At 40.9% G+C, this 16,064-nt stretch overlaps 1 protein-coding gene and 2 gene segments (V, D, J or C); all 3 read right to left on the bottom strand.

The window, feature by feature from the left end:
• LOC100967682 (uncharacterized) overlaps window positions 1–16,064 on the bottom strand; it is a 292,562-nt gene that overhangs the window by 229,235 nt on the left and 47,263 nt on the right. The window lies entirely within an intron of this gene.
• Window positions 2,974–3,720, bottom strand: LOC129397203 (immunoglobulin kappa variable 1-12-like). The segment is given in 2 exon segments: window positions 2,974–3,513; window positions 3,639–3,720. Coding segments are annotated over 2 exon segments (378 nt in total).
• Window positions 8,967–12,158, bottom strand: LOC134728609 (immunoglobulin kappa variable 1D-13-like). The segment is given in 2 exon segments: window positions 8,967–9,289; window positions 9,416–12,158. Coding segments are annotated over 2 exon segments (378 nt in total).

Here is a 16,064-nt window from a genome sequence, read left to right as displayed (position 1 = left end):
ATTATTGAGTCCCCACAGGGACCTCCATAACATTGGTTCATGAGACTCCCAGGGAAAGCTGGGAAAGATGACTGACTGAAGTCCATGTGTTGAATCATTCTCATTATTAAAAGCCCCTGCTCATTAATGGCATTTTGATAAGCATCCACTTGGAAAGCATTTTTTTTTTTTTTTGGATTATGGCTCATTTTAAAAACATCTAGTCATAGCTCTTCCACAATGACTTTGTAATCATCCTGTTGCATTTCTTTTAAGGCCTGATGATCTGTCAAAACCAACAGCCAATATTATTAAAATGTTATTCTCTTTGCAATGTGATCATCAGACGTAGGCCTTGCAGTTTACCCACTGTTTTGATTTTTACATTTCCAGGGCTTCTGTGACAATGGCACTGATGTGACTCCATCCAGCATCCATTGTTGTGAGAACTCTATTTGGCATATCATCATCGTGGGCATGAACATAATGGAGACTTTCATAGGATGCAATGGTTAATATTCAACATTAGTCAAAATTTCTTCTAGTCCTACCCTTGGAGCTCTACTGGGTTGGAAAATATTTTCGGGCAAGGACAATCATTTGGTAGAGTTTTAAAAACAAAGGCTACAAATAAATTTTCCATAGCAAGAGTATGAACTATGTGTGGTCCAGAATACAATTTTTTATGGAATGTAACAAAAATTATTTAAATGTATTCAATTTAGATAATAATTTTACAAATAGGCATATATTACATATATAATAGAATAAACACACAAGTATGAGTACTATATATATAGCCAACATTTTATCAAATAATATATTGACTTGTATGTATCTTACATACATGTATGCACATTTTCCCATAAATACGGTAAATTTTAATTTTTTATTGAAATATTAGTTTTAATTTTGTCATTAATGTTCTAAGTTTATAATTTGATTACTAAATATTTACATTTATGCCACTAATTTAAGAAAAAATACATGTGTGTATATATAGGTAGAGGTGTAAATACTGTATCAGGAAGCTTTTATGCATTAATGATTGGTAACTGGCTAAATACACAACTCAGTGACAGAAAACAGTAAACATTTGTTTTCATGTTCATGGATGCTCACGCTCACAGTAATCTGGCTGATCAAAGAAGGGTTCAGGTGAGTGCTTTCTCTGCATGGCACTGAGCTCGTCTTCAGCCTACACATATCAACTGTCTGAGGACAAGGCTGAACAGCAGTGACTACCCATGACTCAAGATTCTTCTGGCAGGTCACAAGAGTGAACAACATCCCAAACCAAACTGCACAGTTGAGTTTAAGTCCAATAATTTCTAACATAGCTTCACACATTTCAAATATATTGCTTTATTTCAGTGAGTACAAATTTTTAAGAAAATGTTTACTCCATTTAATTATAGAGGTGTTTGATCATTCCATGGACAAATAATTATGTTTTCAACCTTTACAATGTTGAAAATATTTGCAAATGTAAATTTGCATTAATAAGAAAATAAAGCTGGATGTGTTTTCAACATGTGGCTTTAAATATAACTTATTTAAATGGCCTCATGGGGGGAAATCATTTTAACTTACGTAAATTCCCATTTTGTCTCTCTTGTTTCTTATCGAGTTGCCCAATAAGAAGTCCTCCCATGAGATTTGGAAGTCAGAAAAGGATGACTCAATATTCTCCATTGGTACGTAAGACAGACACAGGGACAGAGATGAGGACTAGAGAAACACCTGGAAAGATGCTGTAGGAAGCTGAGAGCATCAGCACCCCCACCCTTAAGCTTCCAGACAGGACTGAGGACCACATGGTTAGAAAGCCCATACTTCAGGGGAAGATGCATTCTGTTGCCTGAGGGAGGATCAGAGATTCCTGCTTCTAATATCAGCTTTCATGACTACTATATCCTTGGCTTTGAAAGGTTGTAGTGGGAAAATTAATCTTAGGAATTTGGTCATTCTTGTCATACCCAACAGAGCAAAGAAACCAGTGGGGAAAGGCACTCAGGGTGCAAAATATTGTTTCTAGGATGCAATTGAAATAGGCCCTATTATCCCATGGAACTAATGTTTATGTTTTTTTGTATAAACATAGAAATTGACTCCCCCAGTCTTAAAACTCAAGATAGTTACATCTGTCTTATCTGAGTTTTTTTTTGTTTGTTTGTTTTTTCAGTAAACCAATGAACAGGCCTCCCAGATACCATCAAGGAGCTGAAACTTACATATCACTGAATCGGGACAGTGAGACATCAGAACCTTCACCCATTATGATTGCCTCACTGACCTCCTGCTTCCTGTTGACCAAATTATCTTCCTTACCCCTCGCTAATTCCTGTTTTCCCACATTTCTTCCCTGCTATATAAACTCCTAATTTCAGTTGGTCAGGGAGATACATTTGAGAATGGTATCGCATCTCCTCGGCTGCAGCACCTGATTAAAGCCTGTTCCTTGGCAACGCTTGTTGTCTTAGTGATTGGCTTTCTGTTGGGTAAGCTGCAGGGTCTTCACTGAATCCCTGGCATTTCAGTAACAAAATTCTCTGCAACCTTCACTGCTTTGGCTTATTGTAACCTGAAATCAAATTTGTCCACAACTTCTGATATAACGTGATATAATTCTAGGATTCATTTTGTCCACCACTGCTTACCAGTCTGAGCTTGCCAGCTCCCAACCCTTCCTAGTGCCAATGAACTTTCTCAAAGAGCCACAGGTAACATTTTCCCTTTTTCATAAAATGCTAATTTTCTCTTCGTTCTTCCAATGTCTTGAAGACCACTGAGTTTTCCTGTATGCCCCACCTGGCAAATATTTCTTTGCAAATAAAACATTAAATTTAGAGATTCATCTCTACATTTTATTTTGACTTTAGTAGTTTACTTTAATTCTCTGTATTAAGACAATTCCTGCTTAGAATATCTATAGTGGCTTCTTCTGTGTTATATGAATTCAAGCTGAAGCCATAAACTAGACTCCTTAAGTGTCATGATCTCTGTATTTATCAAATCAGGAGATGCATTGCTATGTCTGTGCAGTTAGGGCTGAGAAAGAGAAAATAATTAGGGTGCAGAGGCGATTTCATGTACCCCTCTACCAACACCGTGAGAGTGTGGCTGCATCTGAGCAACACTCTCAGCCAATGGAGGCATCAGGAGGAGCAGCTGGGGCAGCCCAGCTTCACACATCTGCTTCCCTGGGGGTTTATGTTCGGGTTGGTAACACTGTGGGAGGGAAACTGTTAGCCTGTTGACAATAGTAAGTTGCAAAATCTTCAGGCTGCAGGCTGCTGATGGTGAGAGTGAAATCTGTCCCAGATCCACTGCCGCTGAACCTTGATGGGACCCCACTTTGCAAACTGGATGCAGCATAGATCAGGAGCTTAGGGGCTTTCCCTGGTTTCTGCTGATACCAGGCTAACCAGCTGCTAATACCCTGACTCGCCCGACAAGTGATGGTGACTCTGTCTCCTACAGATGCAGACACGGAAGATGGAGACTGGGTCATCTGGATGTCACAGCTGGCACCTGAGATTGGAAACATAAAAACAAATGTCCACACAATTAATCATGCTGTAAGAGAAGTTCCCTGAATAGTAAAGCAGTACTCAGCACACTGGGCTGTGTAAACTGCTAGTGTTCTCCTTCCTTACCTGGGAAACAGAGCAGCAGGAGCCCCAGGAGCTGAGCGGGGACCCTCATGTCCATGCTGTGTCCTGACTGGGTCTGACTCCTGCAAGAAGTGTGACCAGCCTATTAAGAAGTTTTCAGGGCAGGAGGGTTTGTTCTGGGAATATGCAAATGAGCAGAGGATGGGGCAGGCTGGGCACAGCTGCAGGGCTGGCTCATCTCAGTAACTCAGCACCAGCTCAGTGTCCCCACATGTCCCAGGCAAGACCAGGGTAGCACAAATTTGTCTGCAGAGAATGTGTTTCTACTGGGAACTATTTTGTTATGAGTAACATTTTTTGGTTTCTTTTTGACGATTTGAAATATTCCTAAGGAGTTGATTGACTAATGTATTTCATTGGTGTATGGGGATTATTTAGGAGAATATTGTTGTTTGTAGGAAACATATAGTAAAATGTTAGATGGTACAATTCTCAAGTCTTCAAAAGACTCTTATATGATTCCGGTTAGGGAAGTGGGTATTTGTCGTATACATGCAATATTTCTGTGAGTTTACCATTCTTCCTATGTAAAAAAATTAAAAATTAAATTTATTGACATGATGCTACATACATTTGTAAGTATCAGGTAATGGTGTTATGCCATTGTTCTTACCAGTATGAGATCAAACTATGTACTATAGATACACAAAGATGATACCGTGTTTTCTCGATGCATGCAGCAGTCACAGATCCACAATTATCAAGAGCGACAGGTCTCTATAGTACTCAGACACTAAATGGGCTGCACCTTATTCTTGTTTTGGGCACCTTCATAGTCTACCTTCTTTTCTGCCATTGAGTATTATTTCCCAAAGTTCATCTCTCTTACTGAGGGTGACCACTGCATGGAGCATGTCCCTGCCATGCACGATCAATGACACTTTCCTCTTTTACTTTTTATCAGTGATTGGGGAAATCATCCTGACCCAGACACCAGTCTCCCTGTTAACTGCTTTAGGAAAGAGACACTGAATCTCTTATCAAGCAGTTGCCTATGTACATGGAGAAATCACTTGGATCCAGATGAAACTGGACAGGGATTTGCACTCGTTATATCTCATATCTCTAATGTGCCCAAAAATGTCCCAGCCTGACTCAGTAGCAGGGAAAGTGGATCCAACTACGTCAGCATCAGTGGGCTCCCACCTAGGACTCCACAAAATTTTACTGATGCCTGACTAGGGGAGCCAAATCACAGTGCTGCAGGCTGTGCACAAACCTTCCTGCTGCTTTTTAAGCTGCCTGAATTTTAAGGGAACTTGCTTATATTGGGAGAAAGGAAGAAAGCTCCATTTGTCCTCTAAATATTTACTGAAAATGAATGGACAAAAGAAAGATTAATAAGAGAAAAGGCAAACAAAATTCATTTGAAGTGCAGCAGAATATCATAGCAGGGTGATTACCCAGATAACTCAATGGGATCCAGTTGTTTATATTTCTTTTCTAAGGAAGAGGGAATTGGGAAGTGTAGGCAACCTGGAGAGAATAGATGAGAACAGAAGTGCATCCTCAAAAAAACAGGTCATAGCCTGTCTGGATAAAGCATCAACTTCAGTCTCTTGTATTTTAGATTCCTCTTTTGTGTTAATATTCCCTGATGTAAAAATTCTCAGGAAGAATTTTTTTGACAATTGGTTTCCTTCTGGAGAATCTGCTATTATGCAGATAAGGGACATTTAGTAAAAGTCTTTTTGTGCATTTGGTGCTTTCTAAATGTCTTTGGTTTTACATAATCATCATACCAGTGCAGCATAGTTTGAGATGTTATTTTCTGGATTCCTTTACTTGCAACCCACCTGCCAAGATCCTGTTCCAGAGAGATGCAGCTACAGATTGAATGAGCAGTTTACCCTTGAACAACGTGGAGGTTTGGGCACTGACCATGGGTGCATGTGAAAACCTGTGTAGAACTTTTGCATTTCTAACTCCAGGCATCATCTTGAAAGCGGAGAAAGCAGACCTTAACCTGCCCATGTCTTGATCTTTAATTTCCCATTCTCCAGAAGTGTAAGAAAATAAATTTCTGTTCCTTATGAATTACATAGTGACAATGAATCTGTTATAGCAGCTTGAAATAGAACAAGAGAGACAGCTCACAATCAGTGAGGACACGATGAGGTGTATACATACCCCAGCTTCCTCATCTCTCAGGTGGAATAGCCCAGAGGAATTTAGTCCATCTTTCCACATGTGGTTGATCTTTGGTTATCCTGAGTCGGGTAGGTTGTTGATGTGTATTTTACCATTCATCTTCTGTTCTCTTCCTCACTTTCCTCCTTTCCTCCCAGTGTAAATTTGCTGCCTAAACAGGGATCCTCATTGAGGGTGGACCCAAACTAAGATAGTTAAAAAAAATTGTTAATCTTTTGTAAAAAGGGTATTTCTCATCTGAATTCTGATAATTTCTTTTTCTTTGACATGTAGGAATATTCAGGAGGCACTTAATTTTTTTTTTTTTTTTTTTTTTACCAATCTGTTTTACATTCAATTTGTGAACTGATTTTGTTTTTCTGTGTGTTAAAACCAAAAATTAAGTTGTAAGCCACCAACCTGCTGAATGGACTCTTTTGGTACAGAGCACTTCAAAGAAATTTGAAAAACTAGGTTAGGCCATGACTGGCAGGTGGGTTTAGATGTGCCTCATTATACTCTCCTCCCTTTGGAGTTCAGACACAACTGACCAACATTGTCATTACAACAGAGATCTTTGGACTGACAAAACAGATGCTTTGTAGCATTAAGATACCATATTCCAACATGACAGATAATAGGCCCTGAAGAAAATCTAAATATTTTACCTTAAAAATATTTCTTCATCATATTCTGAAGTGGTTCTGCAAAGCTGCCTGTTGTGGGGGAAATTTGCATTCTATAGAGAATCTCCTCCCCTTACCAAGTCTTTTTTAAAGTCTGACATTTTTTAAAGCTCTGATAAGCAACATTCACTGTGTACTTTATCTGCTACTGATAGGATTCATCTACATGACAAGAACCTTGGCTTCCACATCCCCTTTTCTACACTCAAGCATTTCTTTATGATGAATTCAACTCTTTAGACAGACCTTAACTCTTTCAACCAGTAGCCAGTAAGGAAAGCTTTGAATCCACCTATGACCTGGAAGCCCCTGCTTCAAGCTATCCCACCTTTCCAGGACAAACTAATGTGTATCTTATATGTATTGATTTATGTCTTTCCCTGTATTTCTGTGTTTCCCTAAAGTGCTTAAAACCAATGCGTAATCCAACCGCCTTGGGTACATGTTTACAGGACCTTCTAAGGCTGTGTCACAGGCCATAAGCCTTATCTTTGGCAAAATAACCCTGTAAATTGATTGAGACCTGTCTCAGATACTGTTTTGTTTATACTGGGTCACAAAATTGAAAAATCCTCTAAAACTATCTACACATCAATAAATCTACATTAGAGACAGTGGAGTGAGCATACCCCAACAGATAAAACTCACAAGTTAGAGGAACCTGAGTCTAAGATTTTGTCCACCTCCCTTGATTCATAAAAATACTTCGTGATTTTTTAAATTTTACTTTAGAGAAGGACAATTTTGGGGAATATGTTCATGGTCGGTGGAATGAATAATGTCCCACCCCAAAGGATGTCCATGTCCTCATCTCTGGAACCCAAGTGTTATAGGAGTTTTTAAGAAATTATTTTAGGCAGATAGGAAAAGGGGTCCTTGGGAAGGTTTTGTTTCCTTTAAAGCAGCTCTAGAAACACTTCTTGTCTAGCCGGAAAGCCCTGGCTCTTAGAGCCAGGCTGGGAAGCTTTCCTATGCAAATCACAGCCATTAGAAACTGGATTCACCCAAACATGGTGATTCCCACCGTTTTCTTCCTTGTCAACACATGTGCCTGGGAAAAACCTGAAAGATGCTATAGGAAGCTGAGAGCAACTGCAACCCCATCCTTAAGCTTTCAGACAGGACTGAGGACCACATGGTTAGATAGCCCATACTTCAGTGGCAGATGCATTCTATTTTCTGAGGGAATACCAGAGAATCCTGCTTCTACTGTCAACCTTCCTGACTACTATATCCTTGGCTTTGAAAGGTTGTAGTGTAAAAGTTAATCATAGGAATTCGGCCATTCTTGACATACCCAACAGAGCCAAGAAACCAGGAGGGAAAACCACTCAGGGTGCAAAAGATTGTCTGAAGAATGCAATTGAAATAGGCCTTATTATCCCATGGAAATAATGTTTATGATTTTTTGAATAAACATAGAAACTGACTCCCCCAGTCTTAAAACTTAAGGTAGTTACATTTGTTAATCTGAGTTCTTTTTTCAGGAAACCAACCATCAGGCCTCTAGATACTATCAAGGAGCTGAAAGTTATATATCACTGAATGGGGACAGTGAGACATCAGACCCTTCACCCATTATGATTGCCTAACTGACCTCCAGCTTCCTGCTGACTAAATTATCTTCCTTACCCCTCTCTAATTCCTGTTTTCCACATTTCTTCCCTGCTATATAAACCCCTAATTAATTTTGTCAGGGAGATACATTTGAGAATGGTGTCCCATCTCCTTGGCTGCAGCACCTGATTAAAGCCTGTTCTTTGGCAACACTTGTTGTCTTAGTGATTGGCTTTCTTTGTGGTGAGCCGCAGGATCTATACTGAATCCCTGGCATTTCAGTAACAGAATTCTCTGCAAGCTTCACTGCTTTGGCTTATTGTAACCTGAAAGCAAATTTACCCACAACTTCTGAGATAACTTAATATAATTCTAGGATTCAGTTTGACCACCACTGCTTACCAGTCTGAGCTTGCCAGCTCCCAACCCTTACTACAGCCAACAAAATTTCTCAAAGAACAATAGGTAATAATTTCCCTTTTTATAAAACTCTTTGCTCTTCCAACATATTGAAGACCATTGAGTTTTCCTGTATGCCCCATTTGGCAAAAATTTCTTAGCAAATAAAACATTAAATTTATCTGTATATTTTATTTAGACTTCAATACTTTAGACTCTAATTCTATCTATTAAGACTATTCTTGCTTAGAATATCTATAATGGCTTCTTCTCTGTTATATGAATTCTAACCAAAACCATAAACTAGACTCTTCAGGTGTCATGATCTCTATCTTTATTAAATCAGCAGAGGCATTGTTATGTCTGTGCAGCTGGGGCTGAGAAAAGAAAAAGAAATTGGGATGCAGAGGTGACCTCATATCCTCCTCTACCAACACCATCAGAGTGTGGCTGCATCTCAGGAACATTCTCAGCCAATGGAGGCATCAGGAGAAGCAGCTGGGGCAGCCCAGTCTCACACATCTGCTTCCCTGGGGGTTTATGATCGGGTTTGTAACACTGTGGGAGGGTAACTATTAAACTGTTGACAGTAATAAGTTGCAAAATCTTCAGGCTGCAGGCTGCTGATGGTGAGAGTGAAATCTGTCCCAGATCCACTGCCGCTGAACCTTGATGGGACCCCACTTTCCAAACTGGAGGCATCATAGATCAGGAGCTTAGGAGCTTTCCCTGGTTTCTGCTGATACCAATTTAATCTATTGCTAATGCCCTGACTTGCCCGGCAAGTGATGGTGACTCTGTCTCCTACAGATGCAGACAGGGAGGATGGAGACTGGGTCAACTGGATGGCACATCTGGCACCTGAGATTGGAAGCATAAACACAAATGGTCCACACAATTAATCATGTAGTAAGAGAATTTCCCTGAATAGCCAGGCTGTACTGAGCCCCCTGGGCTGAGTAAACTGCTAGTGTTCTCCTTCCTTACCTGGGAAACAGAGCAGCAGGAGCCCCAGGAGCTGAGCGGGGACCCTCATGTCCATGCTGTGTCCTGACTGGGTCTGACTCCTGCAAGAATTGTGACCAGCCTATTAAGAAGTCTTCAGGGCAGGAGGTTGTGTTCTGGGAATATGCAAATGAGCAGAGGATGGGGCAGGCTGGGCACAGCTGCAGGGCTGGCTCATCTCAGTAACTCAGCACCAGTTCAGTGTCCCCAGGTGTCCCAGGTAAGACCAGGGTAGCACAAATTTGTCTGCAGAGAATGTGTTTCTACTGGGAACTATTTTATTATGAGAGACATTTTTTAGGTTTTTTTTGACAATTTGAAATATTCCTCAGGAGTTGATGGAGTAATGTATTTCACTGGTGTATGGGGATTATTTAGGAGAATATTGTTGTTTGTAGGAAATATATAATAAAATGTTAGACGGTATGATTATCAGGTCTCCAAAAGACTCTCATATGATCCCGGTTAGGGAAGGGGTTACTTTGTCCTATACTTGGAACATTTCTGTGAGTTTAACATTGTTCCTTTCTAAAAACATCAAAAATAAAATTTATTGACATGATGCTATATACACATGTCAGTATTCGGTAATGGTGTTATGCCATTGTTCTTACCACTATAAGATCAAGCAATTTACTACAGATCCACAGAGATGATGCCTATGTACATGGAGAAAGCAGTTTGATCCAGATGAAACTGGAAATGATTTGCAATCATTATATCCCACATATCTAATGTGCCCAAAACTGTCCCAGCCTAGCTCAGTAGCAGGGGAAGTGGATCCAACTATATTAGCATCAGTGGGCTGCAGCCTAGGGCTCCACAAAATTTTACTGATGCCTGAGTAGGGGAGCCAAATCATAGTGCCATAGCACGTGCACAAACCTTCTTGCTGCTTTGTAAGCCGCCTGAATTTTAAAGGAACTTGCTTATATTGGGAGAAAGGAAGAAAATTCCATTTGTCCTCTAAATGTTTGCTGAAAATAAACTGACAAAAGGAAGATTAATAAGAGAAAAGGCAAACAAAATTCATTTAAAGTGCAGCAGGATATCATAGCAGGGTGATTACCCAAATAACTCAATAAGATCCAGTAGTTCATATTTCCTTTCCAGCGAAGAGGGAATTCGGAAGTGTAGGCAACCTGGAGAGAATAGATGAGAACAGAAGTGCATCTTCAAAAGAACAGGTCTGGATAAAGCATCAATTCCCAGTCTCTTCTATTTTTGATTCCTGTTTTGTGTTAATCTTCCCTGATATAAAAATTCTCAGGAAGAATTTTTTTGACAATTGGTTTCCTTCTGGAGAATCTGCTTTTTGGCAGATAAGCGATGTTTAGGAGAAGGCTTTTTGTGCATTTGCTGCTTTCTAAATGCCTTTGGTTTTATGTAATCCTCATACAAATGCAGCATAGTTTGAGATGTTATTTTCTGGATTCCTTTACTTATAACTCACCTACCAAGATCCTGTTCCAGAGAGATGCAGCTACAGACTGAAAGAGCAGTTGACCCCTGAACAATGTGGAGGTTGGGGCACTGACCATGGGTGCAGATGAAAACCTGTGTAGAACTTTTGCATTTCTAACTTAAGTACTAATAGCTTACTTTTGACTGCTAGCCTTAATGATAAAATAAATAGTTGATTAACACTTTTTAAAGTTATTTATATCATATACTCTATTATTCCAATATACTATGCTAAAGAAAAAAATGTAATTAAGTAAACTATAAAAATGAGAAAATATATTTACTGCTTATTAAGTACTTGCTCACAGGTGACACACACAGAAGAAAATAGAAGTGGATCTGCAAATTTCAAACCCAATTTATTCAAGGGTTAACTGTACCAGGATGAATGTAGGAGTCCCTATCTGTATTCTAGGGCTTTCCCTTTGCTGTACCTCTGCTCACTTCCAATGGCAATATACATGTCTTATGTTCTTTACAGTCTTGGGCAGAGAACTCTGCCTGCATGCATTGCTGACCAAATGACCTGGAATGTGTATCTCTTAGGAAAGTGCTATGGTTTCACTGTGTCTTCCAGAATCCATCTGTTGTAAAGTTAATTCTCAGTGTAATGGTATTGCCATGTGGGGCCTATTGGGATGTGTTTAGATCATGGGTGTGGTGCCCTCTAGTGGAATACATTAATGCCAGTATAAACAGCAATTGTGGGGCTGGGATCTCTCTCTCTTCTGCTTGTCTGTCATGTTAAGACATGGCCTTCCTTCCTTTGAAGGACCCCAAACTCCAGGCAACATCTTGAAAGCAAAGAAAGCAGACCTCAACCTGCCCATGCCTTGAACTTAAATTTCCCATTCTCCAGAAGTGTAAGAAAATAAATTTGTGTTCTTTATGAATTACTCAGTGAAAAGGAATCTGTTACAGCAGCTTGAAATAGAACAAGAGAGACAACTCACAATCAGTGAGGACAGGATGAGGTGTATACATACTTCAGCTTCCTCATCTCTCAGGTGGAACAGCCCGGAGGAATTTAGTCCATGTTTCCACAGGTGGTTGATCTTCAGTTCTCCTGAGTCAGGTGGGTTGTTGATGCGTCTTTTACAATTCATCTTCTGTTCCCTTCCTCACTTTCCTCCTTTTCTCCCAGAGTAAATTTGCTGCCTAAACAGGAATCCTTACTGCTGGTGGACCCAAACCAAGACAGTAAAAAAAAAAAAAAAAAAAAATTGTTAATCTTTTGTATGAGGGGTATTTCTCATCTGAATTCTAATAATTTCTTTTTCTTTGACATGTAGGAATATTCAGGAAGCACTTAATTTTTCTTTACCAATCTATTTCAGATTGAATTTGTGCAGTGATTTTGTTTTTCTGTGTGTTAAAACCAAAAATTAAGTTGTAGGTCACCAACCTGCTGAATGGATTCCTCTTTTGGCAGAAAGCACTTCAAAGAAATTTGGAAAACTAGATTAGGCCATGACTGGCAGGTGGGTTTAGATGTGCCTCATTATACTCTCCTCCCTTTGGAGTTCAGACACAACTGACCAGCATTATCATTACAACAGAGATCTCTGGACTGATGAAACAGATACTTTTTAGCAATAAGATACCATACTCCAATGTGACAGATAATAGGCCCTGGAGAAAATCAAAATATTTTATCCTAAAAATATTTCTTTGACATATTCTGAAGTGGCCCTTCAAAGCTACCTGTTGTGGGGGAAATTTGCATTCTATAGAGAATCTCCTCCCCTTACTAAGTCTTTTCCAAAGAGTCCGACATTTTTTTCTAAGGTCTGATAACATTCACCATCTACTTTATTTACTACCCATAGGATTCATCTACATGACAAGAACCCCCCATTTTCTAGACTCAAGCATTTCTTTATGATGAATTCAACTCTTTAGGCAGAGCTTAACTCTTTCAACCAGTTGCCAATCAGGAAAGCTTTGAATCCGCCTATGACCTGGAAACCCCTGCTTCAAGCTATCCCACCTTTCCAGGACAAACTTATGTGTATCTTATATGTACTGATTTATGTCTTTGCCTGTAATTTCTGTGTCTCCTAAAGTGTATAAAACCAATGTAAAATCCAACCACCTTGGGCATATGTTTGCAGGACCTCCTAAGGCTGTGTCACAGGCCATAAGCCATATATTTGGCAAAATAAACCTGTAAATTGATTGAGACCTGCCTCAGATAGTGTTTTGCTTACACTAGGTCACAAAATTTAAAAATGCCTAAACCGCAGCAGTCCGGCATTCCTCCAGGACCTCCTCCCCCAGGATCTTGCTTCAAGTGCTGGAAATCTGGCCACTGGGCCGAGGAATGCCCACAGCCTGGGATTCCTCCTAAGCCGTGTCCCGTCTGTGCGGGACCCCACTGGAAGTTGGACTGTCCCACTCTCCTGGCAGCCACTCCCAGAGCCCCTGGAACTCTGGCCCAAGGCTCTCTGACTGACTCCTTCCCAGATCTTCTCAGCTTAGCCTCTGAAGACTGATGCTGCCCAATCGCCTTGGAAGCCTCCTGGACCATCACAGACACTTTGGGTAACTCTCACAGTGGAGAGTAAGTCCATCCCCTTCTTAATCAATGTGGAGGCTACCTACTCCTCATTACCTTCTTTTCAAGGACCTGTTTCCCTTGCCGCCATAACTGTTGTGAGTATTGACGGCCAGGCTTCTAAACCTCTTAAAACTCCCCAACTCTGGTGTGAACTTGGACAACATTCTTTTATGCACTCGTTTTTAGTTATCCTTACCTGCCCAGTTTCCTTATTAGGTCGAGACGTTTTAACAAAACTATCCACTTCCCTGACTATTCCTGGGCTACAGCCACACCTCATTGCCACCCTTTTCCTCACTTCAAAGCCTCCTTTGCATCCTCCCCTGTGTCTCCCTGCCTTAATCCACAAGTATGGGATACCTCTACTCTTTCCTTGGCAACTGATCATGCACCCCTTACCATCCCTTTAAAACCACTGTTACCACTAGAGCCTGTTATCACCCACCTGTTACAACATGGCCTCTTAAAGCCTACAAATTCCCCTTACTGAGGGAAGAGAGAGACCCTCTCATATTGTTTTATATTGTTTTATACTCAGTACCTGTTTTAAGAGTAAAAAACAAGGAAGTGAAATCAGAGACAGGCAGCCCGGCACCAGGCCTGGGCCTGCCTGGCCTAAACCTAGTAGTTAAAAATCAACTCATGACTTAGCAACCAATGCTATCCATAGATTCCAAGCATTGTATGGAAGAACATTGTGAAACTCCCTGTTCTGTTCTGTTTGACTCTGACTACCAGTGCATGAAGACCCTGTTACATAACCCCTAGATTGCTCAATCAATCACAACCCTTTCATGTAAAATCTTTAGTGTTGTGAGCCCTTAAAATGGACAGAAATTGTGCACTCAAGGAGCTCCGATTTTAAGACAGTAGCTTGCCGATGCTCCCAGCTGAATAAAGCCCTTCCTTCTACAACTCGGTGTCTGACAGGTTTTGTCCATGGCTCGTCCTGCTACATTACAACTCCCCTATCCTACCCATCCAGGAACCGGACAAATCTTACAGGTTGGTTCAGGATCTTTGCCTTATTAATCAAATCATCTTTCCCATCCACCTTATAGTGCCAAACCTGTACACCCTCCTATCTTCAATACCCCCTTCCACAACTCACCATTTTGTTATTGACCTCAAAGACACCTTCTTTACTATCCCCTTGCATCCCTCCTCTCAGCCTCTTTTTGCCTTTACTTGGACTGACCGTGAACCCACCAATCCCAACAACTCACCTGGACTGTTCTGCCCCAAGGCTTCAGGAACAGCCCACACTACTTCGGCCAGGCCCTTTCTCATGATCTGCTTTCTTTTCACCTGTCTGCCTCCCACCTTATTCAATATTTTGATGATCTTCTTCTTTGCAGTCTCTCTTACCAATCTTCCCAGCAGGACACTACCCTGCTTCTTCAACATCTCTATTTAAAGGGGTACCGAGTATCCCCCTCCAAGGCACAAATTTCTTCCCCTAGTGTTACCTATCTCGGTATAATCCTCCATCAACATACACACGCCCTTCCTGCAGACTGTGCTCAGTTAATCTCCCAGACCCCAATCCCCACCACAAAACAACAACTCCTTTCCTTCTTAGGCATTGTTGGATATTTCTGACTCTGGATACCAGGCTTTGCTATCCTAACCAAACCACTTTACAAGCTCACAAAAGGTAACTTAACTGATCCCATAGACCCTAAGTCTTTTGCCCATTCTTCTTTTTGCTGTCTCAAAAAGGCCCTGGAGACAGCTTCCACACTGGCACTCCCCAACTCGTCCCATGCTTTTTCCTTACACACAGCTGAAATACAAGGCTGTGCTGCTGGAGTCCTCACACCGGAGCCAGGCCCATGACCTGTTGCCTTTCTATCAGAACAACTTGACCTCACAACTCTGGCACAGCCCTCATATTTGCGTGTGGCAGCAGCTGCTGCTGTAATACTTCTGGAAGCCCTCAAAATCACAAGCTATGCTCCACTTACCCTCTACAGTTCTCACAACCTTCAAGCATTAATATCCTCCTCACACCTTTCACACTTACTGTCTGCCCCTTGACTCCTCCAGCTCTAGTCATCTTTTATTGAAACCCCAACAGTAACTATTGGCCATGGGCACGATTTCAACCCAGCTTCTCAGTTAGTACGCAACACAAGTCCTGAACCACGTGACTGTATTTCCCTAATACACATAGCATCTTCCCCCTTTCCTCGTATTTCTATTCTTCGAATTCAAAATCCAGACCACCCAATCAATTTTCACCAGCTAAAGCTGGATATGCTGTCATGTCCCACATCTCTATTATTGAAACTGCTGCACTTCCTCCCTCCACCACTTCTCAACAAGTCAAACTGATTGCTTTAACTCATGTGCTCTCTCTCGCTAAGGGGATGCACATTAACATTTATACTGACTCCAAATATGCTTTCCACATCTTCCATAACCATGCTGCCATCTGGGCTAAAAGAGGCTTCCTTACCACACAAACCTCTTCCATTATCTATGCCTCCCTAATACAGGCCCTCCTTAAGGCTGCTCTCCTGCTGGCCAAGCCTGGAGTCATTCATTGTAAAGGACACCAGAAACCTACTCATCTTATTGCAAAAGGAAATGCCTATGCCGACA

This window comes from Pan paniscus, chromosome 12 (assembly GCF_029289425.2).
Source record: "Pan paniscus chromosome 12, NHGRI_mPanPan1-v2.0_pri, whole genome shotgun sequence".
Taxonomy (NCBI): Eukaryota; Metazoa; Chordata; class Mammalia; order Primates; family Hominidae; genus Pan; species Pan paniscus.
The sequence above is the reverse complement of the archived record's forward strand: the minus strand, read 5'-3'. Positions and strand labels throughout refer to the sequence as shown.